This window comes from Pteronotus mesoamericanus, unplaced genomic scaffold (assembly GCF_021234165.1).
Source record: "Pteronotus mesoamericanus isolate MK-2021 breed Mesoamerican mustached bat unplaced genomic scaffold, CSHL_Meso_final contig_68, whole genome shotgun sequence".
In the NCBI taxonomy this organism is placed as follows: Eukaryota; Metazoa; Chordata; class Mammalia; order Chiroptera; family Mormoopidae; genus Pteronotus; species Pteronotus mesoamericanus.
In genome coordinates, this window is record NW_026555234.1 from 14,040,658 (window position 1) to 14,068,294 (window position 27,637).

Here is a 27,637-nt window from a genome sequence, read left to right on the forward strand (position 1 = left end):
CCAAGCTCTAGGTTTAAGCAGAAACTGTCACTATACATTAGAGCAGTATTTTGTGCCCTCTGAAACAACTTTCTCATCTGCTTGTTAGATAGCCTTGTGACCTGGGACATTTGTAGCTCTCAGGCTTACTTTCTGTGTCAAGCAATAGAAATCATACCTGCGGTTCTTCCCAGTGTGACTCTTAGGGCTGAACGAGCTCGTTTGTGCAATCACACCTCACACAGTCCCAGGGCCAGGGAGGGGTGTCGCTAAATAGCAATCGTCCACCTTTCCTATGAATTCTCGTTACATTAGTGGAAATAGGGCATGACTCAGACATATTCCTTGAAGGATCTTGGAGCTGCCTTATTCTCTGAAGAGTTCAAAATATTAATTTTACATACTGTATTCAAATTGTACCTCCACCATAAGCCTTGCTCATTGGCTTAGGGCCCGTGTCAAAGAGTACACGACTATGTACAATCTGTACGTGTCATGTGTACATCAGTCAGCATGGGCTAAGTTATATTGCAATAACAAACACCCCCACATCTCAGCGGTGTCTACAACAGGCCAGCTGGGAGTTCTGGATCACCACATTCTGGAATGTTGCCTCAGTAAAGAGAGACAGAGCTCAGGAATTGACGCTGACTTACCACTTCCACTCAGATGTGACCCCGTCACCTCTGCTCCATCCCACTGGCCTTACGCAAGTCTCATGGCCATACCTAACGTCAAGGGGGATGCAAAAACCTACTACATGCCTCCAACCAGAAATAGTTGGACAATTGCATTAATGACAACCAAAGGGACATTACAGTCTAGTTTACAAAGCATTTGCCACAATGATTATCTAATGTAATTCTCACAATAGCCAAGGCAGCGACTAATTAAATGTGATAATTCAATTATAAGGTGTCAGCGAACACCAACAAAAACACGAAACCCAATATAAACAGTTTGAATAACTCTGCCCACTATTCTGAGTGAAAGCACTTTGAGCATATGAAATAGGTGTGAACCTGCTCTTTTCTCTATATTTGCCTGCCTCTTGAAGAGTGTTTCTTCTGAGTGGAATTCTCGTTTTGCTAATTTTTTTTGTGTGTGAAATGGCATCTGAGTAGAGGCCAATTATATTGATTCTCAGCTTAAATGTTGTGATCTTTCAATACTGAAGGTAAAACTGGCCATGCTTCGTGTTTTGTTTTGTTTTCCTGGAAGAAGCCCTGCCTGCATCTGACATATCACCTTCTTTGGGAGGTTTAATCTGGACTACACGGTGATTTTTGCCATAAGGACTGACTTTGGATTCTGGCCCCTAGGTGAAAGGTCACACTCGACTCTATCCCTGACCGGTAGGCGAAGAAGCTCAACAGTCAAGAAACAAGGACGTCGAGCAAGAAAGTGGCTCAAATCTCCATCTGCTCCAGACAAGCACCTGTGAAGAAGTAGCTTAAATAATCCCAGGAACCGTGTGGCTCCTCCCGGCTGCTTCTGGCTCAGGGTTGCGGCCACCTCTTTCCCAGTGGAGGTCAAAGTGTGAGGAAGGAGGCTGAGAACAGTCTTCACTTAGTTCACCAGGGTGAGGGAGTGTTCTGGTTTCAAAGCCTGACCACTGGGTGTCAGGCTTCAGGGGGAAAGAAAATGGAGATGGTTTATCAAGTCCACCTAATTATGCCACCAGAATCCAAGCGAGATTTGTTCAAGGATCGAGAATTGGACGGCCCATGTATGTCAAAGCCAGGGAAAGCCTACCAAGCCTTCACTCACCTGATGACATCAATATTTATCTTTTCTATATCTGTACAAATAATTCATGAGACAGCAATGATGTGACCTCAATATTTTCTCTTGATTTAAAGATGAAGAGGGAGTGGTTAAATTCTAGGTCCAGCAATTAGAGACAGATAACCTGAAAGCTGCCTGCAACGGAAGACCTGGAAGGGCAGGGGGCCGCAGACACGAGGTCCGGCACAAATAACACCCCCGTTTTATCACAAAATCATAAGCATGTAATTCTGGAACATAACAATATCACACTCAAGCACACCAGATGACATTTCAGGTGAAATGTTCAACTTAAAACTATAAATTATTACACCCACTCTATTACCCTAGCAGCCACGCTCAAGCAGGCCTACCTTCTGCCGGACCCTGGGTACGTGTATGTATGTAGGTAGATGGATCTAAGCAAATGAGAAAAAACCAGGGGAAACCCTCAGGACGGGAGAGGAAGGACTGAGAACTTAAATACGGGTGGGGTGACTGGGTGTGCTCTGACATTTGCCGACCTTGGCAAGAAAGGAGCAGGAGGAATGGGACTGAGAGGTGCAGAACTGCAATTTCTACGTAAATCCTGGGCCTTCAGAAGAGCACTTCCCGAGAGGCGTGGGTGCAACAATGAAGTTCCTCCTGGCAGTGGCTGGGGGTGGGGCAGCAAGGCGGGTTAAAAGAAGTGCCGTTGCTCTAGGGGCAAGTTGAGTTTGAGGCCCCACTCTCCCCGCCCTCCGGCCCCATCGTCAAGATTTCAAATCCAGCTTTCTCACTCACTAGTCCTAGACCTTCCTCAGGTTACAGAACCTCCCTGCGCTTCTTACTCCGTGGCTGGACGGTTGTTGAATTGGTAAATTTAGTGCATATTAATACATGCTTAATCAGCACAGTACCTGGTACAGAAAAGCAGTGTTCAAAAAATGATAGGGCAAATCGAAACCTGTTTTTCTTCCACAGTTCAGATTTTTCCTCATGAAAGTCAAAAATGATATGCATTATCTGAAATCTGAATGAAAAAGCAACACACTTCAATTTTAGTTTGAACATACCAAGATTTCCCTGCCCTATCAGACGCTAATCAAATGAAGAGAATAGAGCCTGAAATTACCAAAGGTTAAAACTTTCTCCACAGTTAAATCACTACAACAGCGCACACACACAGTGTTGTGGGTAACTATTATCCCAATTCTCTTTATGCCACTGCCATAGTGCAAACGCTTTTTCTTTACTTGGGGAAAGCTGGAATCAACAGGGATTATAAATAAAAGCCACAATGTATACAACTGCGGGGTGAGGGCCGGGAGCAGCCCTTAGAAAGAAACAAAATAACAAACTGAATGACCTTGAAGAAAACTGTTATCTCTGGGCCTCGGTTTTCTTTGAACGTGAAGGTTCGAAGTCGATGACTTGAGGTCCTTTCCAGCACGTCTTTGATTTTAGGACAGCTGTGCTTCGGGAACAGGAACCCTCCATCCGTTTGCCCCCATCCCCCACCCTCCCACCCCTGACACCCCACATTCCACGAAACGACACACAGTACCATTTTAAGAGCCAGAGTCAAATCCCTGTTTTGAATTTTCAAGTGCTCCCTGACTGCTAAGGTTAAAACTCTTTCAAAAATCAAAAAGATTGAATCATCAGGGCAAAACCCATCACCACCGCAAACCAAAGTAGATTTTCAACCTAGTAGAAAATCTGAATTGACAAAGCATGCAAACAGCCGCCGCCGGCCTCCAAGTGGGGAGGCTTAGCGGCTGCCGCGCTGACTGCGCGGGCCACGGAGCAGCGAGGCTGGACGCGCGAATGTGATATGCCCAGAAACTGGAAACTTCCCTCAGCAGGAAGGCGCCCTCTCCAAGGAAAAATAAGAACTAAAAATTTCTCATTCTTAATCTGAATTGATTGTTTTCATAGGATTACTATTTCAGGGGACGGGGGGCATGGGGATAAATCACCAACTGTCAATCATGTGTTTGCAAATTTCCGATTTTTTACAGACCTGGAGTTACATACATTCATAGATGATGTTTCTCCACGTACACACACAGTGAAAGACTTTGTCCAAATAACTTTTGATGTAAAGTGGAACTTAGAAAAACCAATTCAGAAGGCAAATCTTAGAGAACGGAAATACTTGATCCACAGCATTCACACACCCCCAAATGCTTATCTTAACAGAGGCAACGCAATTAAGCCGCCTTCACTCAAAATGGTGTCAGAAGGCAACGACCCTATTTACCCGCCACTGATAAGTTATGACAACACTATTTCACAGCCTGTCACTGTATTTCTTTTAACCTCCAGGTGCTAGGATTCAGGATTTCCTCAACACTAAGGACTTATCTCAAATGCTTTAGTGCAGAACGTTTAAAAAAAAAAAATCAGGGTTGCAAAGCCATATTCAGACACTAGACGATGACTTGTGAACAAAAAGGGCGGAAGTGATGAACTGCCACTTACCAGCTTTTTTCAGTTTCTATTTTTTAATAAAGAGCAAAACTTTAAACTTAAAACAAACTTAGCAGGCCTAGAAATTCTGTGGGAAACCCCAAAACCCTGGAAAAGTCTGACAGCACTTCTAGTAGATCTTTGTATTCTTCAGATACAATAAAAAATATGAATATACTGTATGACCGAGTGGTTATATTTACTAACAAGATAAATTTGGCAATAGACACCTAATATTGCTTTTCACAGTATGAGTTTTGACAAGTTTCTAGGTATCATACCTATACAAACACTATCAGTGTTACTTTTTAATATGAACTACAACAAGCGAATGTCCTCACTTATATCATTGCATTGTTTTATGAGCCTGGGAAAAGATGCTGCAGGAGAAAAATAGTTGTGGTTTCTGCCAAACAGTTCAAAAAGTCTTGCTGCTCCTGCTTGCCTAGCTGCACCTACACCCCATCATGAAACTAAAAAGGGTCCAAACAGGGAAAGCCACTCCCGGGAAACTGAAGCTGGCTTCTCAGAGCACATGGCGCGCGGAGTTTCCCTCCAGACAAAGGCTGTGGTCATTTCCTGGGAATCAGACGCTGCCTCCCACAGATTACAGCACAGCCTCCACGTACACCGCCGGACGGCCCACTGTCAGCTCATCGGGCAGTGTGGGTTACCCAGGGAAAGCTTGGGATTCCTTTCCACACACTTTCTGGAAATCTCCCTGCAACCATCCCTGACACACGCTCAGGGAAGGAAAGCATTCAGATTTCTTAAACCTCTTTATATTCGCAGCAGCGTCGATGTTTATACAGGGGAGTCTCTATCCGGGTGACTTAATCTAAGAATCTTAAGAGTCGGGAATTAAGCAAGACAGAACTCTGAGAGGAGGGCACACTACATTTTTCGAAGTCCAAGAAAAGGATGGGCTTTAGTCAGGCCCCATGAAATAACCTACTTCATCATATTTGTAACAGTGAACCAGGAAAAGCTGCCACGATGGGTGGTCGCTGAGCCAGGTATTACCTATATATTATTTCATTTAGAGAAACCAATCCTGTGGCCAAGTCTTCAAATCAGCCCTCCCTTTACAAATGAGGAAGCAGGTTAGGCAAGTCACAAATCCACCATCTCACCACTGAATAAGGGCAGAGCTGGGATTTAAAACCCATCAGTCTGTTTACAATGCTCAACATATCATATTCCTACCCCTAAAAGGGGTAAAAGGACAACCGGCGAGGGAGGAAACAGCGCTATTAAAGAGAAAACACAGAAAACCACAGCTGTCGTATTTTTTGAGTATCTGCTGAGGAGTTGCATACTAGACATAGTGTTAGGTATAAGGGACCTAGTGACATAGGACCTGTCTCTAGCCCTTGATAAGCAGCTCAGCCTTAGATGGACTCCAATGACAGATATGGAGAAGGTCATCTGTCACCACGATGGCTTCAAGTCATGGGGAAAAAGCACTTAGTGTGAAGAAGCAAGACGACATGATTCATTTTGGTTTGGAAATATTTCTCATCCTAAAACCAAACAAGTGACTTTTGGATCTGGTCCACTTCTAAGGCATCACCGATCCATTTTAAAAAACATGATCAAGAAATGGTTGCCCTGAAAATCCAGTGTCACCAGTAACAAAAGATCTCATCACACACCTGTTGTACCGCCTGAGGAGGACCCGGATGCAGGCGTGTTCCCTGTCCCATTTTCTTGTGAATGGAATGGAAAACTACACCCGCCTCACTCATTAGGTGTCTAATCTGTACTGTGGGTAAAAGTTCTAACTCAGGACGAGCATCACAATCTTAGAAAGATGCAGCGAATCAAGGACTTCAACCAGGCCTCATATATGCAAACTCCCTGGAACACAGCCCAGAGAAAACACGTGGAGTAGCACCAGAAGCTGTTAGGGGCAGAGTGAGGACCGCCAGCTCTGCTGATGAACCACCGCATGACCCTGGACCTCCGTACTTCTGGAAAAAAACAGGAATAACGCAATCTACCCTAGAGTTAGGAGGTTCAGTTCTGATCAAGGACTCTGAAGAGTTCCTATAAATTATTTTAAAAGTTGCTATTATTGCTTGCTTTCTCTTCCTCCACCAGGCCGATCATTTTTACTGCCTTCAGTCTGCCTACCTTACTGTTTTTCCGGTGAAAACATGGCTAGACCGCTACTGTCCAAGAGCTACCTGTTCATTTTAAGGTCCTCTACACGAAATGATACCAGTACTGTATTTATAGTAATAACACAAAAGCTGGGGGAAACTTGGGTTTCAAAGACTTACAAAAGCTGCCAGGAGCAGATCCTGATTGTTACATTCCTTTAAGGAGACCTCTCTAAAGCAGTTGGCATTTGTACAAACTCCTGTTTCTTTAAGGGAATTAAAAGTCTCTAGAAAGGAAAGCCAAGTACAGACACAGATATTCACAGCTTAAAAAAGACACCTTTAACGCTAGCAGTCCATCCGCTTTTCAATGTGAAAAGGTAAACAGTACCAAAACAAAATGCGAACTTTATTTTAAATTACAAAGAGTTCATTAATATAATCTTGGGAAGTAACAATTACACAAAACAGCCAAATACAGAGCTTTAACAATTTTTAAACTTTTCACAAAAGCCTTGTTTTTGTACTAAGCAGAACTGAGACTGTACAATGAAAAGCAAATAAACTAATGTTAAACACTCACTATTCCAATTCAGAAATGACATTCTAATCATTTCTTACGACTTCCTGCAGAAGTTTATCTATCGTTCTTTAAGAATTAAACCGTTTCCCTTTCAAAGACTTTACCGCTCTCCCCGCTGCCCACTACCCCCGCCCTCAACCCCCCGGGGCCCCGCTTCACTTCGCCCTGCTCATTTCCAAGGCTATCGTCACCAAGCTTGGCCTCAACCCCAGTCTCTCCTAAGACACTGGTCGCAGTTTGGCCTAAATATATTTTAAGGTGGTTTCCCTTGAAAAAAGTTTCCTCTTCTTGATTTCAATCTTAGCCATGTAACCCCTTGTAAAAAGTAGCCTTTGCAAGCTTTTCCCCCAAACCCTATTACTCAACAACGCCTACACGGGGCACCAGCCAAACTGAAGAACACGTGCGTGCCTGCTCCAGGGCCCAGCCCCAACCCCGGAGCAGATTGCTAGGCCTGTTCTTACCAGACCTGTGGACCTGTGGATATTTTGAAAACTATGGGATACCTCTCCATTTTTAATCAGTGGCTTTTAAGTGATTTAAAACACCCCATCGAATCACCTCAAATAGATGGTCAGGCTCCATCTGAATCTTTTGGCTACCTGTTTGCAGCCTATAACCTTAAACCTGCAGGAGCTGGACTTCAACAACAAAAGCACAGCCCATTAAAGGAAAAGATAAAGTGAACTTCATCAATATTTCAAAGTTCTGCCTTTTGAAAGATACTCAAAGAAATGATAAGCCGCGTCAAGAGACTGGGAGAACATCTGTAAAACACACACCTCATTAAGGACTTGGATCCAGAACACATCAAGAGCTCTCGAACTCAACACTAAATTACACGAAGGGCTAAGGATGCTCCTGTCACTTTACCAAAGAGGTATGAATGGCACCCCAGGCACGTGAAAAAGACGCTCAGCACTGCTGAAGATTAACCACTGGGTCACACGCAAACCGAAGCCACAGTGAGGTAAAACAGCATTCCTAGGAAAACAACTAAAACTTGAAATAAAAACTGATAACCACACAACGCTGGCAAGGATGCAGAGAACTTACAGCACATACATTGTTGGTGGGATTGCAACACGGTACAGCACTTTTAAGAACTGGCAGTTTCTCATTAAAATTAAATGTACATATCACAAAATCTAGCAACCTGATTCTTAAGTATTTACCCAAGAGCAGTAAAAACCTATATTCACACAAAGGTCAGTGTGCAAACTGCTTAGTCATACTAGCCAAAGGCTAGAAACACCCAACTTCCTAACAACACATAAATTCAGAAACAAGTATGGCATACACATAACAGTCCTATTCAGCAATAAAAAGGAAAGTACTGACATATGCAATATGGATAAACCTTAAAAGCATTATACCCAGTGAAAGAAACCAGACACAAAACACTACAGAGTGTAATCCCATTTATGACCTCCCGGAAAAAGCCTAACGGAAGACCGAAGTTTAGTGGCTGTCAGGCACTCGGAATGGGGGGAAGGACACTAGCCGCACAGACGGGGGAAGCCTTCGGGGTGATGAAATTGTGTTGTGATGATTATGCAACTGTATACATTCGTCAAACTTTGAAACATTGATCTAAAGAGGCATAGTTTACTGTATGTGTACCTCAAAGCCAAACTCTGAAAGCTGTCCACAGCCTGAAATGCTGTTGTCTAAGAAATCCTTGTGTTGAAATCCTCATGTTCTGAGGTCCAACTAAACATCCACAAGATTCTCCCGGATTTCTTAGCCCAGAAGTTGCAAACGGTTGCCCAGAATCCAGCTTTCAGTGTTGAAAAGAAAAAAGGGTAACATTTTAACAGGGAGATTTTAAATCTGGACTTGCAGCTTTGTTTGAAGTACCATCGAGCATTCTGACAGCTGGCTGGAGCCAGGCATGTCAGCTGGTCTCAGCCCTTACCCCTTCCAAAGGCTCCCACCTAACCATTCAATTCATTTGGCTGCTTATTGATACCACTTCCTGTTTCTAATCTTAATCCATTTTTTTTCTGATAACTATTATAGCTTTTTTTCATTACATTCACTATATATACCTTTCTTCTCAAAAAGTTTATCATTTATTGATTTTAGAGAGAGAGGAAGATAAGCATCGATTTGTTGTTAGATTTATTTATGCAGTCACTGGTAGATTCTTCTGTGCACCCTGACCGGGGAATCCAAACCTGCAGCCTTCGCGTATTGGGATGACACTTGTCCCAGCTGAGCTACCCGGCCAGGGCACTACACCTTTGTTTGTAGTACAGATCTTTGCACACGTTTTTAAAACCCCAACTAGACCGTAATTAGAGATGGTCTCTAAATTATCAGCCTTATTTTTATAGCCTCACACAATGCCTTCAAGAATTAGTGCTCAATGTAATGAACGATGAGTACTCCTGAGCACTTTACATCAATATTCTGCGCAGGAACACTGCAAGTAAAACAAAACTGGTATCAAGGAGAAACGTCTGAAAACAATAAAAGAAAAAACCAAGATACATAAATGTGGCTTTCCCAAGTTTATGACTTGAGTTCTCAAATTCCATTCACTACAGTCTATTATTAATTACAAGTAAAAACTACAAAAAAAAAAAGCTTCTTTTCAAACAGAATAAAATATACCCATAGTATTTAAAGAAAAGGTGCTAGAGAGTTGCTTTTGCTAGGTTAACTTCAAATAACCTAGACATGAGGAATGAGTTTCAGATTAAAGAATTCCAAGTGAATAGAATTCCCATGATCTAGCCGGTGTATACTGAAAGAATTAACACTCACTGCAGCAAAAAGTGCACAACAGGTTCCCTTGATGATGGCAAGATGAATTACTTGACCATTTGTGTGACCGTCACCCACGAGGCTGTTTTACCCCGAGGTGCAGTACCGGGGCACTACTGAAAAGATGAGACCGGCGCCCGGTCCCCTCCCGTACTTTCTGTCATGCAAAAAAAGAAACCCTAAAATTTAAATCAGTGTTTAATGATGTATCAAATCTGTCCACTTTATTTTTCAATTCAATATTGATAAAAAGCTCACTTGAAAAGCGTTTCGTTTCTCACTGTAAGCAATGTACAGTGAACACACTCCTATCCGTTATTCAGTAAGCCTGAGGGGGGGCGCAGGACCCTGCATCTGAGGGTCCCTGTCCCGGGCGCAGCTGAGGTGGGAGCGTGGACGCTGATCCCGCAGAGCCTGTCCCAGTGGGGTGGTCACAGAGGTGGGGGGAGGGAATAATAAATTGTTCGACACCGCTGCCAGGAGAGGGGTACGGCTCTTCCCCCTAGTGGAGGACAGCCCGAACCACTTTGTCCGAAGGCTTTTATTGAAAAGGTTATCAATGGGGCTAGGTACCAGGAATGTACAGGTGATCTCATTACATTCGTTATGTTAATGTTTACAGAGAATAGATGGTGTTGAGGAAAACAAATGGCAGGAACACAGATTTACATGGGTCCTAGAAGAGACAGGTAAACGTGAGAGCATACTGTTAAGAGCACCAAAGGGTTTAGGGTTAGTCTGTGAATAATGTAAATTTCCTTTGCAGCATGAGCTGGTTATCATAGCTTTTGAGGGAAAAACAAAGCATGCTTTAAAGAATTGACTTCTAGGCCCGATTTCCCCCGGGAACCACCAGATCCAGTTTATGGCTGTCTCCGGTACTGTTTCCAGCCTGAGTCAGGCGTGGGGAGGGCAGAGCAGCCAGGAGATAAGGAGATTCCTTTCCGATAGAAGGAGGACCCTGGCCATGTCAAAGCCGAGCTGAGGGGTGCGGGAGTTTTCACCCTTTCTCTGTGTCCCCCCCGTTTTTTCCGATGCCCACGCAGTTGTGCCTGTCTTAGGTTGCTCCTTACATCGAGGGATTTTACCCGTCATTGGCTCACTGACTAACCAGCCAGCCGCTGCGGCCAAGCAGGGTGATGGAGGAAGGCAGGGACTGTGCCCCTGCCAGGGGGACAGGCTGTCTCCTCAGTGGCCTGTCTTCCCAAGGCCTCCTCGATTAGTTCCAGCCTTGGGGCCCTCTCGCCTGTTGGGGGCGGGGGGGGGGGGGGGGGGGGGGCTACAGTTCCTGAAACCAAACGGGGTGTTTCCCAACAAAGCAAATTTTTAAATGTCGATATTTTAAATGTTATTTGATGACCTATAGATGCACTTCAATGTGTGAAGTCTCAGAAGATTAACACTGCCCAAGGTCTGTAAGGGTCTTTTCTCAGCCCTGAGCCACATCCGAAACTGTCATGTAATAATTAGATGCCTTAAATTTACAGTTAAGATTAATGAGCCAAAAGCATGCTGTGCTTGCTGGTAAAGTTAATGTAAATCATTTTATCAATCATCAATATAATGTTAACCATAAACTGCATTAACAGAAGCAATGGCATGTCTGGCCCCCTGGGAATTAGCAGTTCCCCCCTACGCTGCCCTCTTTCGACCATGGTACTGAACAGAATCCAAAGGACGCCTGGCTGAGGTTAATCAGTAATGTTCAGGGCATCTAAGAAACCATGTCAAAGAGGAAGACTGAGGGGAAAACAGGCCATCCAGCCTATATAAGAATAAAGGAATGTGACACTTAACCCAGGTGCTGTGGAACAGTCATTTAACTGACTTTGCTCTAGAAGAATTAGAAACTGTTACAGGGATGGCCATTAAAATTAGGAGTCTAAGTGTTTGCAGGTACCTTACACATCCTAAACTCTAGGACTAAATCATATACTATATGAAAAAAGTTGAGTGTAGAATGCTTTATGGCTTTTAGGATTCTGGCAAAATAAGCTGATGAAAGGATTTATTTAACCCTGTCCTATTATTACTCCCTGTATTAAGCTGTGTTCACCTCCTCAACTTTTACAAAGGCTCTGATGTCCTTGCTGACGGCCTTCTTTCCTTACCCCCCAGTCACAGCAAAAGCAGCTCTACTACTTTAAGTTGCAAGACAAAGAGACCTCTTCAGAAAATCTTCACCAAAAAAAGAAAAATGTTCTAAACATAAGGAAAATCTGAACTTTCTTATTCTTGCATATACCACGGGACTCATTTCATGGTTGTGATCCCCTATGTACATAATGGAAACTGTAACCACTATAGTATTCAGTCGCCAAATCTATAAAACAAACGGGTTGGAGAAAACAAATTTTAAAAACCATACCTTTGCCAATAATATCAATGATTAAGAAGCTACCACCCTCAAGAACTATCTTTGTGGTGAAAAAGTCAGACCAAGCACCTTTCTTAACAGAACTTAAAAAACAAGATGTCAACCAATATTTAACATAGGGTAAAACTTTAATCAAATCTAAATGTAATCTAAAATACTATTTCAGCATGTAAATTAGTCCATAGGAACAGAATCAGATGCTTAGAGAAGCCATGAACTCCTTTAGGCTACTAGGCATCATTTATAACAATTATCTAGATGAAAAACAACGTCAGTAGCCTGAAATACTCTTTAATTTGCGCAATTAACTCTCCTAAGTCACATACTACTAGAAATATATTTCAAAGTATATTTAAATTCCAACTACACAGACAAATGTAAATTTAACGTTTAAATATTTTTAAAGGGTGAGGTGCAGAAGAGTATCCAGACATTAATGAGTACAGTTTAGTCTTCAAATGAAGTGATTTATTGCAGACCCTTTGATGGGGTCACACCAAACATTTTATTTATGGCTTAGAAAGGGTTTTTAACTTGTCTACTGCCTGTTACAGGAAGTGGAAAGTCAAACGCACACTTTTACACACTATACTCATTACTTTTGTACACTTCCTAAAATACCCAACTCTAAAATAAAGATCAAGATCTACAATATAACATCATTCCTCACTACCAATTTAATATAAACAAACATTTGTTTCAGAGACCAGAGTGCTTAGAATACTTCTTTAACAAAAAGATTTGCTAAAAATGTGGTTAACAGTTATTAACTCTATGAAATGAACTTTAGGATGAAGGTCTCCTTTCATGATTCTGTTTTTGGGATCTAATTTTGAATAAAAACCACACACTTTATCCTATTATATCATCCTGATTAACCTAACAAAATGCTTTGTTTTTAAAAATATTGCTTTGATGACTACTTTATCTAAGGAGTAGTCCTGTAGGAAGATACTAAATATCTAATCAGAGTATACTAAAAAAAAAGGGGGGCGCGGGGTGGGAAGGGTGTCCTATAGATGGGAAGAAGCCTTAAAGAGACTAGAACAAAGATATCAAAGTGCTTTGGCCAAAATTAGTATAAATAGACTTTATTGAAGTCAGTGCCTCTGTACTGAGACAGAAGATTGTGTCTACATAAGCACAAGTTGTAACATTTCACAACTTCTAAAAGGAATGTCAACAATTACAACGATCATGCATACCATGGTCGATAATCACATTTTAGAAGCATTTTCAACCATTTCTAAAGAAATGCTTATAACATTGTTATATATAGAACTACTTTCAATAAACTGCAAAACATTGATCGACTTTTCCAGTATGAGCTACAGTGTCAACACAAAAGGGAGGCATAAATGTTTAATTTATGAAATCAGAATGGAATATTTACTGTAAAGAAAAATTAAAAAGCTTTCAAATAAAGGCCATTATTGAACCAACATGAAGAGCACAACTTGAACTTTTCAGTTCATTCATCTTTTAAAGCTGTCCTCTGAATAACTTCAGTTCTAAGCATTGAACTCAGTACTGTGAATATTCCTTGGATTGAAGTTTGGCAATGATGCGGTCCAACTGTCTCTTTGCTTCGCACTGTGGGAAATTGCTCATGTCGTAATATTGAGGGGCAATTTTCACCAACCTGTCCAGAAGGAGGGAAAAAAAATTACCAACTTAACATTCAATTAAAGTTCTGGAGTTGCCAACAGGATAGGCATTACTCATTAATAAACTGATTGGCTAAGGAAAACCTACAAATCTAAATCTATGTTAAAATTACAACGCCTAACCCTTATAAAGATCACTTTTAGCAATGTGTAATTGTAGTAAGCTATAAATTTTCTGATGGACTTTGTATAAACTTAAACGCAAAATAAAAACTTTTAAAACTTTTTATTTACATTTATATAAAGTTATTAACATAAAGTTATTCATTCATTCCCTCTAGAATATCATTTTGACCAACTTCTCAAAGGTTATATAGTAATACAGGCTATACATAAGAAACATCTTGGTATTCAAATGATTGGATCTTCTCATTTTAAAGTTTAATAACTGAAACTCTATACCCCAAAGAATATACTTGATTGAAAACTTCTTAGTGTTTAGCCATACAATTTTTTCTCAACAAAGCATGTAAGATAAAATGGTAATGTCCTATACAACTTATGTGTCAAAAGTCATAAATCAGTGTAGGAAAGGAGCCTCACATTATACAGCAAGTGACACCAACTAAGAAAGTGCTTTCAGCCCCACCATTCTTGGCCGACGCCCCCTGCCACCGTAAGCTATTGAATGGATTCTGGGTGCGGGGGGGCACACCACACACAAAGGGCTGGGGAAGAGCTCATTTTGCCTAAAGTAACCACTTCTGGTTACATTTTGTAAAATCAAATATGCTAAGATTCAAAGACAGACACAATCTCCCAAAGCACCAACATGTAAATAATAAATAGCTGAGAGGCAATTTTAATGGGACAGACAGAATATAAAGACTGATTTCTGAAACCAGGGAATTTGAGTGAATCATAACAGCAAGAGAATGGCTCCAAAAACACTCATGATGCTAGTAAATCGTAGCTTTATATATTTGGTTCCAAACCCTGCCCATGCCCACACCAACCATCCCACTGTTCTCTTAGCAAAGCAAAGGTTGTAAGAGATCAACCATACTATCAGGTCAAAGCCCCGTAACCACACACGGAGGTACATAGAATTCCAAGTTCCTCTGTGAGGGAAAAGAGGAACTCCTGTCCTGTAACAAAATCAGATTCCATTCTGAGCAAACTTCTAACAAAAACTGACAAACAAAAGGTGTCACTTACCATTCTGGCTTGATGTCTGTACACGTCCGAATGTAATTCTTTGTTGTAAGAACAAACTCATTATAAAGCACCCATTCAGGCTTGTGGTCAAGAACAGTTGAGGGATGCAACTGAACCACCTGGTTATCTTTCACAGTTAAGTAATGCCCTGTTCGTTCTAAATGTGCCACCTGAAACCAAAACCAAGTAAATTAATACAATGCTTCTGATGTGCTAGTTACAGAAGAAAAGTGGTATAAAGCTACCTATATGTATAATTAGGAATGCACAGGCCCTACCTTTTGCTTTTCATTCCATGGCCATACTTATTCACACTGCCTGATAGCAGGATTAAAGAAAGTACTGCAGGCCAAATCAAACTCACTGCCTGTGTTTGCAAGGCTTGTCAGGCAAGAATGTTTTATACATCTTTAAATGACTGGGGAAGAGGTTAATTAAAAAAAAAAATTGATACTGAATAAAAATCATATAAAGTTCACATCTCAGTGTCCATAAGTAATGCTTTATTGGGTCACACATTTGTCCACGGTTGCTTTTGCACTAAAAGGGCAGGCAGAGTTGAGTCGTTTCGACAGGGACCCAATGGGCCCACAAAGTCTGATATATAGGTACTATCTGTCCCTTTTCCCTGCCTTAGGCTATTGTAGTGGGTTCTTCAGCTCCAGGTGATAACTATGAAGTAGATGAACAGTTACCAGAAGATTCACATTTAAGACAGAAAAATAAAGTGCAAAATAACTGTAAGACAAAAAGTACCTACAAAGACCAAAGGAAGAAAAAAAGAGAATATGCACATGCATCTTGCCAATATTTCATCTGTCTATAATCAAACACATTGATGACTCTCATCTAATATTTAAATTTTTATAAAATGTGCATAAATGAAACGATTAACAATTACTGATAAATAATAAAAAATGAACTTAATTTCAAATATTTAGTACGCTACTACTAAGTGCCAGGTAACATCATCCATGCCCTTTTTCTAACAAATTTAAACCTTGAGAATTAGAAATCCGTAATGCTTGAACATGGCTTTGTCTATCTTCTTTGAATTATTAAAAACAAATTTAAGACCTCAAAAAGAAACTAGTTAGGAGGCTAGAGAACTTTCATTCTTAACTCTATTATTTACCTAATTCTAATAAGCCCAAGATCTTATAAGAGGATGATGCAATAAATATTTGTATAGTTACTTTGATTACGAATACAAACAAGGCACCAATCTGTTAACTTTTATTTTGACTCACTGCATTTAGATTCATTCTATTTTTTGAGCTCATAATAGTCTTAAGGCCAGCCACATTTTACTAAACAGACACAGAGAATGAACAAAGAAGCAGGACACAGAAGGGATGATTAAAATCAATCCCATACCAAGTAATAAACTAATTTGTTTTCATTTTTAACACCAGAAAGTTTCAGTTTTAAAAACAATTTAAAAATCCCTTAAAATAAATGTTCAGTTCCTATAGCCATCAATATAACACACTTAAAACCAAGTAAATCATTTTAAAATTATTTTTCATCCTTATTTCTTAGCTCAAAAGACAATTTTTGGCCTTTGCAGCACTCAAAATATTGATAAATAACAACAATCACCTACAGAACTGTGAATGAAATGTAGCTGTTTGACTATTTGAATTTTGGGGTAATTTGGTTCTACACAGAGGATTCACTCAGATAGATACTTCCTTTTGGTACTCTGTCCCGATTTTCTGTCTCTAGTAAAGATCTAGGTTCAAGGAAACTTTAATCCATTTATCAAAAGTAAAGGTTTAAAATTTATAGAGGAAATAGCTGTTAATCCCACCTGAAAATGGCCAATGTATCCATTTGGTATAAAAAACACTCCATTAATAAAAAAGTAAGCATAAACTTGATTTCTACCTAACTGAACTGGTAACTTGCTATTCATTAGACACATAAGCATCTTAGTATCAGTTCATTCAAGAATCTAGACACAACATTTAAGATCAATATTCATAGGCTTTCTTAAACTGACTTTTGTGTTTTAGTGAATTCAGAGGGCTGTTAAAGAAAGCAAACAATATTATATAAATATTTATTATGTATTCCTGTGTTATCCACATACCTGCATAAAATACCCAGTAACCAAAGCTTTTCTTATATTAATATAATAGTCCCTGCTTGTAAAGTCAGTACTTCGACGAGGCAAATTAAATCTGTCCATAATTCGCGATAGCTGCTGGCGTACATTGTCTGCTGACATCAGGGACCTGTAGTTAATGAAGTTGTCATAACACCACTGAACCGATTCATGATCTACAAAGTTGAAGAAAGGGGGAAAAAATGGGGACATGAATCATCCAAACAGGTGTTATTATCCAATTAAAAAGGAAAACTGTTATAAAGAGTAAACCTAAAAATCTGTAGAAGATCAAAATCAGAAATAACACTAGGGTTTTGGCTATTGGATGACAAAACAGTGATTCCGCGTAAACCATTTTTTACGAATTATTTTACCCATAAACATCCACCTGGTTGTTTTCAATTGATGATCTAAAAAGGGGTGGATGGGAAAAATGTAGTAAAATGCCCATGTCTCTTATCTTCAAACAAAAGACAGCCTTAGATCAACGACGTTCAACCTTTTTCATTCATCTCATGGCACACATACAGTGTTTACTAAATCTGTGGCACAACAAATTCTTTTTTCCTGATCTGACAAAAAAGATAAGTATAATTCATTCACACTGGATGGCTATTGTGTTGGCTGTTATTATTTTTAAATTTGACAATGTAAGGGAAAAGAGGTCAGTGCCTCTGACTAAATAGTGAAGTACTGCATGTTTTAAAAATTAACAGCACATTGGTTGAAAATCGTTGCCTCACATAATTAAATTCAATTTAAAAGTTTTAACAGTGAGCCCTGGCTGGTGTGGCTCAGTGGACTGAGTGCTGGTCTCTGAACCAAAGGGTAGCAAGTTCAGTTCCCAGTCAGGGCACATGCCTGGGTTGCAGGCCAGATCCCCAGGAGGGGGTGCGTGAGACAACCACACACTGAAGTTTTCCCCCTTCTCTAAAAATAAATATATAAAATCTTTAAAATAAATAAAAAAACAAAAGTTATACCAGTGAACTTTAAATAACTACTGTGTATTTCTTTAATTATGCCTGAGGTAGAGCGACCAAAACTTAAAAGTATTTAAGGATTTATGATTACCAATGTAATCTTAGTGGTAGACAAACTTTAAAACCCAAGTGACAAATTTTACAAGGATATCTGGAATCAATACTCATGTTTAGTAAGCAAGGCTTATATTTAAGCACTTCCAAATAATTTTACTGCAGGTGTTGACCATCAAAGGTATTTATCCATTAATGAATCCTTGACAAGCTTCCCACTAACCTAGTGTTGCTCATCTAAGAGCTCAAACTGTAGCATAATGTAAAATGTATGATGACATCTTCACGTACCAAAGACAACCACAAGGAAACCCTTTGAAAAATAAACTTAAGAGGGTCATTGTGAAACTTGGGGCGGGGGAGAAGGCCTTAAAAATTGGGGCTGTGTTGATCCTTCTCCAGCTACTATGATATAGATTAACCTTTGGCATGTTCTTTTCTTCTTGGTTTTAGAGTTCTGCCAATTATAATATACGTTTTTTACATAGCTTTTCAAAAGAACAACAGGTATATTAATAACAGTAATTTGTTTATAAATAACAAAATGAAGCCACATTTTATAAACAGAATGGGTGGGTACTTGGGGTAGTAAAATGGATCTTTAAATTGAAGAATTGATGTGTTCAAGTGCCCATTAACTAACATCTAAAATGAGAAATAAAAGGTACCCATCTACACTTACTGACATTTAAAACAAAGTACTGATTTATCTTCAAGAAATGAAACAGAAAGTATGTTTTAGAGGTATTTTTGCTTATGCTGATGCTCTTTAAAAAGCTGAAAGGCAATGAAAATGACAATAAAAACTGACAATAAAAATGGGAACTTTTGCAAAGTGTTGATTAGCACTCTGGAGTGTAGCTTTTCTGAGGTTTTCAAGTTTTAAAATACACCCGAGTACCAAAAACAAAACAACAAAAAAACACAACTTTAAGTTGTCAAGATATACAGAACTATCAGATATTTATCTAAATTTGTGAGAAATAATTTGATAAACGGAAGGGATAAAACCCCCAAAACAGGAGCAGTGTATTAAAATAATTCTAGATATGCCCTGACCAGTATGACTCTGATGATTGAGCATCGTCCTGCTAAGCTAGAGGCTGCAGGTTGAGTCTGGGTCAGGGGTCAGGGCACATGCCTGGGTTGCAGGTTCGAGGTCCCTGGTCAGGACACAGGTAGGAGAAGCAACTGAATATGTTTCCCCCTCACATCGATGTTTCGCTCCCTCTTTCTTTTCTCCCACCCTCCTCCCCCTGCCCTAAAAAAAATTAAAAAAAGAAAACAATGGTCCTGGGTATGTATTTCTTACTAATACAGTAAATTACACTTAGGACCTAAAGCCGAACAATTTCAGAGTAAAAATTAAAGTGTTGTGAAATAAACCTGGTTGGTTTTCAAGTGTTAAATGAATAGGATTAACATAAATTTTAGCTTTATTATGTAATCAACCATTGTATCTAATAAAATCGATACTTCTGACTAATCAAAAATATACTTATTTTTTTCAATTAATAACACAATACAACATCGTTTAGAAATCGTTAGTGAAAACATTTCAGATTCAACCTGAGATAGGACATGTCCAAATAGACCCAGAAGTCTGACCTTAGAGCCGTCAAGCGGATACTGTCATTCTAGTGCACAAGACCCGCTCTTACTGCTGGCCCTGTTTAGGAGCAGGATGAAGCTTTTGTAGATGTCTACTGATCAATTTCCCACAGGTAACTCCCAAGCATAAATATGTACAAAAATAACATGTGATGTTGTCATTTTAAATCTTAAGTTCCTAATTTCAAACAGTGGATTGTTACATTTTTATTTAAAATCAAAATACGGTCCCAACATCAATCCTAAATTTCATTTTCATAACAAAATTTGAAATCCAAATACACTGCTTGTGCTAGTTAGCAAAAGCTTAAGTGACAAAGTAACACAATCTCTTAATTTTAAAAGAATTAAAATGTCTAGCTAGAATAATAGGTGAAAGAAATCAACTGCTCCTGTAGAAATCTTAATTTCCACTTAAAACACTACTTAATGCTATCAAAGGATTTTGAGGACCAAGACAGAAGGGGATCCTCCTTATCAAGGCCTCCCCCTTTACAGCAGCTGTCCCAGTCTGTTAGTAGGTGCTGTATCTGATGGTCACACATATCAAACCAGTATGATACAGTTTGGCACACAACAGCAACAGAGATTTCTTGAACTGACCTACACTACCAGGGATAGTCTTTAAGACTACGCATTTCCAATACTTAAGGCATAAGATGGATAAAATAACTGTTATGAAGCAAACTATGTACTGACCTTCGTATCTCGGACTCTCAATCACTTTTCACTGTACCTCCCTTATCTGCCCCAAATTTGTTATACGTTGGCAGAAAAGGGTCCCACACCTTTTCTCAGCTGATATCCTCAATTCTATTAACTCAGACCAGGAGCCACAGGTAAAACACTGGTGTACAACACCTTGGCTGCTATGTTCTTTGTTCCACATTTTGGCCCTCTAGCACTTTTTGGATGGACCCTGAGATGAATAAAGTCACCACACTCCTACAGAGACAAGTCAAAGTCAATAGACTATTTTAGAAGTAGAATTTTTATGAGATAATAGAAATGAGTTACAAATAAACCAAAAGTTGCAAAATGTGAATGCCAATGTTATAAATTTAAAAACTTACTAGCAGAAACCAAAAACTTGGGAGTGACTGAGAACCCCACATTTTTGGTGAAGGCGACGATGATGTAGAGCTGTCTTTGAGTGCTTATCATCCAACACATTAGCCTACACACATGTGGAAATCAAACACTTTTAAAAACTGTTGCAGGTATTTTTGCATTTTTCTCCTTTTAAGTTTTCCTCTCTCAGTTTTATGAAGAGTGCATTTCAACAAAAGCGTCTAGCAAGAACTTGATTATTACTAGGTTTCCTTAATTTCAAATAACTGAAAAAATGCTTTTATGTCATTAAGTACTGTCTGAAGAGATGATTTAAAGCTAGAATATCATGTGGTTGTAGCAAAAATCATTGAATCATCTTTCCACTGGTAGGTATTTAGGTAGTTTCCCCCCCTTTTGGGGGAAAAAAACCCTATCATAAATAATTCTGGGATGCAAATCTTTAATCACATCTGTGTCCAAAGAACACCAGAAGATAATTTCTGGGTCAGAAGATATATTTGTTAAGGTTATTAGTAACATAAATTCCACGGCTTTTCAAAGACAACAATTTATATTCCCACCTCTGTTGTATGATTGCTCCACTAAACCCAGTTGTGCACACAGGTAACTTTGTTCAATTATACAGACGAGAAAATGTTAACTCTCAATAATAATGCATCTCCTAGAAAAGTTGGACTTTGTCCCTCTTGGGAATTTACAGACCACCTGTCGCCTAAATAAGAACAGTCTTTTAAATTTGTTGCCCATTTTTCTATTTTGCTAGCAATTATGTAAAAGCTACGAATGTGTGGAATAAACAGAAGGGACTATATAAAAATCTGTATGTTAGAGGCAAATTTTATACAAGTATTTCATTAATGATTTTTTTTTTTCCATTTACTCATTTTAGAGAAAAAGGGAGAGAGGGAAACAGGGTTGGCAGGGGTTGCGCCAGGTGGGGAAGAGACAGGGAGACAGACACTTCGATTTAGCTGTCCCACTTATTTATGCATTCATCGGTTGATTCTGGCACGTGTCCTGACTGGGGAGCAACTTGCAACCTTGGAGTTATCGGGATGACGCTTAACCAACTGAGCTACCGGGCCAGGGACAAGTATTTCATTTCCACTGCCCTGTATTTTCCAGCTTTCTGTAACTGGTGCTCTCCCCGCATTATAAACGCAAAACTTAAAAAAAAAAAAAAAAAAAAACAAAAAAAAAAAAAAACATCAATTTCTACCTTAAATGCTACTCAGGAGTTTTTTTACTAAAAAGTACCCCGGTTTTCTAATGTGAAGTCACAAATAAATAAAAGAGAGGTAAGAGATATATCATGCATGTGATATTTGGACAGAAGAATGCACTCAATCTATTTTACACTTACTTTGTTTAAAAGCATGGTAGACATTCAGCAGTGTCAGATGATCTCCATCTATGTGGGCAAATCTCATCTTGGCCTCATCCGCAGCTTTCTTGGCCTCCGTGGGGCGAACAAAACACTGTGGGACTAAACAAGGTTGGTATGGGCCCAACACAAACGCCCATATCGATGAGTCACGCATTCACAGACAGAGGAACAAGGCCTAGCTAGGTCAGTTCACAGAGCATAGGGCAGGGCAGGATGGCCTCCAACTGCATCTTGGACTGTTTACTACCTTGATTTGGTACATCAACACCTAACCACATCTGTAAGACAAGAGGGTTTCAAAGCTACACAGTACCTGATTATTTTAACTAGATCTAAAAGTAGGCATCAAAACAGCTATTCTGAAGGCCATCAAGATACTAGAAAGCTCAACTTATTTCAAAAACCAGTGCTGATAGCTCTACCAATAACCAGAATTATGGTGTCAATAGCCTTTTAGCTATATGCAATTTTTCAAAAGGCCATCCACTAAATACGCTGAATGGCTATGAAAAGTTATGAAGCTACACTTACCCCCTGCAGGGCTAAAAACAACTTTCCAACCAGTGTACTGCCACATTTCTATTGGAATTTTTTTCCCTAGTGCTGTGGCTATTACCAACTGGTGGGTATCACTATTAGCACCGGTGAGCAGAAGCATATGTAAACATAAAAAATATCATGAAATCTTGGGTTTTGATGATAGCAGTAGTGGTGGAAGGTTAAACCGCCTGAGTTAAGAAAATTCATAAAGGCTGAGGCTATTCAGCCCAGTTTTCCAGCGTTTTAATAAAAAGATTAGTAAATAAAGTCCCAAGTTTTAAAAAACTTATTAAAAACAAAACCTCAATATAAAAGCAAAATCCAGTATTTAAAAAGTTGACAATTAGTCTGAAACAGTTATTATTTCACGGGTCATCAAAATATTTAACTACAGTATGTTTCGAGCCTCAATATTAATTCACATAAAACTTTAAGTTGTTACAAAGTGTGCACTACATTTTTTGAAATACAACTTTCCTTAATTCACTTCAGTAATTCCATAGTCATAAAAGCAATATGAAAATAAAAATACTTAACAGCTTGGGACTTTGTCAACACATTCTTAAAGCTGTTAAAACCTTGTCAATTCAAAAAATCATAAATTATCAGTTCAGATAGAAAATAATGGGAATAATCGACAATGAAATCATATACAGAATCAAATTACTCTTTCCCATACAGTTTCCCCTTTAAAAAGATGCCAAAGAAGCCAAAGAGAGACAATGACACATGATCACAGTAAATATTAAGTCTTGCTTAATGTAACTGAAGCAAGGTAATTTCATTGAAGTACAGAAACCTCTCATAGTTGTGAAAGTTAATGTGAACTAGCTACCAGTTAGTGGGAATAAGTAGCACTCCTCTGATTTACACTATAAACCTCAGAAACTATTTAAATGGAAAACATTCCAAGCACAGCAATCTTTTTGTTCCATGACTTCTTCCTCACCTATCAACATTCCCCCCACAAATGCTTAATAACTGCTGCACATAAATATTCCCTCAGTTAATGTGCTGAAGACGATGACCAGTAAACCTTGTTTTCAGAACTCCTATTACAAATAAGACATGTAGTTGGAAGATTTCAAATGCATCATAATGACCAATTTTTTAAGGGACTAATATTCTAAAATCAAACAGGTAAATTACATGCCTGACAAGAGAACTAGGAAAAAATAAAAACTGGGTAGGTAAATAAATACACAAATAATCCGTTAACTTTTGCCCTGTACTTTCTCTACAATCTAGTATCTTGAGATAAGGACACTGGGAGAATCCAACAAACAACACATGAGAAAGGCAGACAACAACCTACCACCACCTCCGCAAGTGAGACTACAATTTAATTAAAATGATTCAATACACTGCCCTGCCCATCTGCTCTGAGTCTGATCAGTCATAACTCTGCAAAAAAACATTTTAGCTAGTTCTTAGATTTAAAAAAAAAAAAAAAAAATCACACCATTAAAATATATACCATACATCTAAACTAGGCCAAACTTTTTTTATTTAGAAAATTTTCTATTTATTCTTTGATTCCATAAGACTTTGAATTATTTGAGGCACTTAAGTTATAATTAAGACTGATAAACCACTCTGTGACTGAAAGTCAATTCTGCCCCGTACTAAAACTAATATTATAGAGTACTTTAATGGTCAATAAAAACTTCTCTATTTAGCTAAAACAATCAGTGTACATTTGTATGTTAACAATACTTCTTTTTGGAAAATGTAGTTTCCAAGTTACTACTTCATTTGTGGATTAAGCTTTACTGCTACTAAACAGCACTACTTATTCAGCTTAATTGCCAATTTTCACCATTAGCAATTTTACCACTTAAATGTATTTCTCTTATCAAGCGTCTGTCTTCCATTGTAAAAGAATTATCAGGTTAGATGCTTAAGCCTAAAATTATTCATTACTACTTCTATTTATTTGCTACTCAGCTTGAAATTCGTCTTTGACCACCACTGGAACTTATTTATACAAGTAGGAAAAGCTTACTTTAAATGATAGTTTGGGTTTATCTCATGCTGACCTAATAGTGCGAAGTGTTAGAACAAAGTTCTTCTTGTACTGTCAGTAATAAACCGCAAAACTGATGGACCTACCAAAGACTCAGTTACAACTGTGCTCAGACTTATTTTTTTCTTATTTCAATTTTTATTTCTACTGAAGAAAGCCAATGTTCTTACTATATTTTGTGCACAATGACTGATTTTACTTTTCTACATACTAAGTCACTATGAAACTATTTACAAGATATTTAGGAAACAGAGTGAGTTCCTTAAAACCAGCTATAAAATCCACTATCATATTAAATATTAAAAACCAAAACCAAAAGCGAAGTCCACCCAAACTTTGAAGAGCTGGGTTTTTTTTAGTTCTTTTCCCTCTATTACCTGACAACATAGCAGTAATAGATAGGACCTCATTAGAACAGTTGTAGTCACAACTTGCAATAACCATTTTAGCGAGCTGTGGGTCTAGAGGAAACTCTGCCATCATGGATCCCAATTCAGTCAGATCTCCATCATCATTTAAAGCAGCCAGATAATTCAAAAGTTCTAGGGCTCTCATCAGAGTTTCAGGAGCTGAGGGGAAAAGGCAACCTATTAGACAAGCTGCCTGCAGCAAGCAAAAATGTGACACAAGTAGCAACTATTATAAGCGATCTTATTTTTCATTCTACAATGGGCCAAACTAAAAACTCAAATTGCCATCAAATGCAATTACAGAGATCAGCAAACAATGAATCATAGAGAATTAAAAAAATTTCCTGTATAGTAAATTAATTTAACAATGTGTTCACTTCAAACATTTTCCCTTCAAATTCCTCAGATTTCCATTAATTCCCAGAAAAATTTAGTTCTTCTGAAGAAATGGAAAAATTGTGATTCACATAACTGTCATTTTTAGTTTTAATGCTAACACACAGGACTTACTTTGTTGCTTACTGAAAGAAAAAAAATGTTTTTATTATATGTGCTTAAATAGGATACAGAGAAAGAGAGCCAATTTTGTTTAAAAGGTTGGATGAAATAAATATGCTGAGAATTCATACCTGGTGGATCCATAAAATCGAAATGCACCAAATCATCAATACCAAGTTTCTTCAACTGTAACACAACTGATCCTAAATTAGAACGCAAAATCTCAGGATAGGTGTTATCCTAGCAAAAAACAAAAATGTTTGTTCTGTTAAATATTCCTTAACCCTCGTGCTCCACAAGACAAAATCTATCTGTTCCTCTGCCTTCTTAGCTATTTATTTGGGCATTACTTCTATACCACCGCCTGAGAGAAAAATACTTGTAGAACAGACTTGAAAGGAATCAAACGCCTTCTGTGAACCATCTTTACAGGGTTCTAAGTGTTCCTGCCGCTGTCCATCTCAACTTCAAAGTGCATTGGTAGATTACACCATAACCTGACTGAGGAGCTTATGGTGCCAAAAAGGCAATATGAAATAAATAAAGCAATTTTCTTCTGGTTACAAATTCAGCTTAACTTTCCAAACACACAGGAAGGATACAGTAACCCCTTACCTGCATTTCTGTTTTATAAGCTTTCTCTGTGTAAAGTCTGAAGCATTTCCCAGGTCTGGTACGCCCAGCTCGACCAGCCCTTTGTTGGGCTGAAGCTTTACTAATAGCTGTCACCAAAAGGGACTCAACTCTGATTCGAGGATTGTACACCTATTAAAATGAAAGTAAAGAAGAGTGATTTTTTTCTTCAATTAAACGCAAAACTGTGATTTGCCTGAAGTACCCAAAGCCCACAGTTAGTCCCCAAATAAATACAGTATTGATGACCACAAATCACACTACCATGGAATCTGTCATTCCACGCCTTAACTTTTTTTCAGATGTTCTGACTCCATCACTCTGAAAGACTCAAGCCAACATGTAAAAGCTCTTATTTAACACAGAGATAATCTTTATTCTTTCTAATTTAAAACAATTTTAGTTCTACCAGTTTCACCTGGCAATTTTATACAGTCAATATTTCTGAAGGCTTTTGCCTGAAAAGAACCTGTTAATTCCAACAACTGATGTTCAGGGTGGGCCTCAAGAGAAATATTTTAAACCTGGTCCAGAAAAAGTCAGTTACGTGCTTTCAGTTTAATGGGAAAGTTTTCCATCAAAAACATGAATACTCTGTACAAAAAATTCTCTCAATTGTACCTGTAAACTGTAATCAAAGATCTTTGAATAATAAAACACCCAGTATTAATTGAGTAATCATGTCATTTGGCCAAAGTGCTTGCTATTCAGTATGGTTAAACTAGAGGTTAACATAATACCTTTGTTCAAACACTGGACTAAGGTGTCACATAATAAAAACTCTAATTTAGCCAGATAAGTAACTGATCTGCAGGGATGATAATCCTGTACTGTTATTCCTATTTCTATATTCCTTAAATAAACATACAAAGCAAAACACTCACCATTACTATATAGAAACAAACAAAATACAACCTTAGAAAGAGATAAAAAAGCCAAAGGGTAAACATTAAACATGGGTTTAATTTTTGAGAGCCAGCTAGAACACAAAGGGTTCATACTGCAAAGTCTAAAAGTGATAAAACAGAGAAGTAATTCTAAAAAGTAAATTTCAGCCAATAAACGAGTAAGCGGCAACTACTGTTAAACTAACACTCATTTATAAATTACATGACTATCATACTAAAACATGTACCTTTTGTTTTGCAAATCCAGGATCAATCACAAATACCACACCATCTATTGTCAAAGATGTCTCTGCAATGTTAGTTGACACAACTACCTGTTTAGAAATAAACAGTATAGAAATTATATTACAAGTCAAGTAAAATTCAAATGACAGAAAGATTAACTATTAACTTTCACTAACCCTGAATTTCAATCCAGTAAATTAACTTGAAATAAGATCTGATTTTCAATGGCCAATGCTGTAAAAACTAGTATTTAAGAATTCAAAATTTCATTTACCTCATCATAGCAATTTCCTTTTTCAATAAAAGCTAGTAC

At 38.5% G+C, this 27,637-nt stretch overlaps 1 protein-coding gene across 1 annotated transcript in view; it reads right to left on the bottom strand.

Annotated features, from left to right (window-relative positions):
• Positions 1-13,112: 13,112 nt before the first annotated feature.
• Positions 13,113-27,637, bottom strand: part of DHX15 (DEAH-box helicase 15) — a 52,968-nt gene continuing 38,443 nt past the window's right edge. Inside the window, exons 7-14 of the mRNA XM_054581996.1 lie at positions 27,327-27,413; positions 26,174-26,323; positions 25,690-25,798; positions 25,028-25,219; positions 22,061-22,183; positions 16,958-17,148; positions 14,863-15,032; positions 13,113-13,679 (exon numbers count right to left, since the gene is read on the bottom strand). Coding sequence (XP_054437971.1) covers positions 13,562-13,679; positions 14,863-15,032; positions 16,958-17,148; positions 22,061-22,183; positions 25,028-25,219; positions 25,690-25,798; positions 26,174-26,323; positions 27,327-27,413 — 1,140 coding nt within the window. The 3' untranslated portion in view covers positions 13,113-13,561. The remainder of the gene's footprint in view (positions 13,680-14,862; positions 15,033-16,957; positions 17,149-22,060; positions 22,184-25,027; positions 25,220-25,689; positions 25,799-26,173; positions 26,324-27,326; positions 27,414-27,637) is intronic.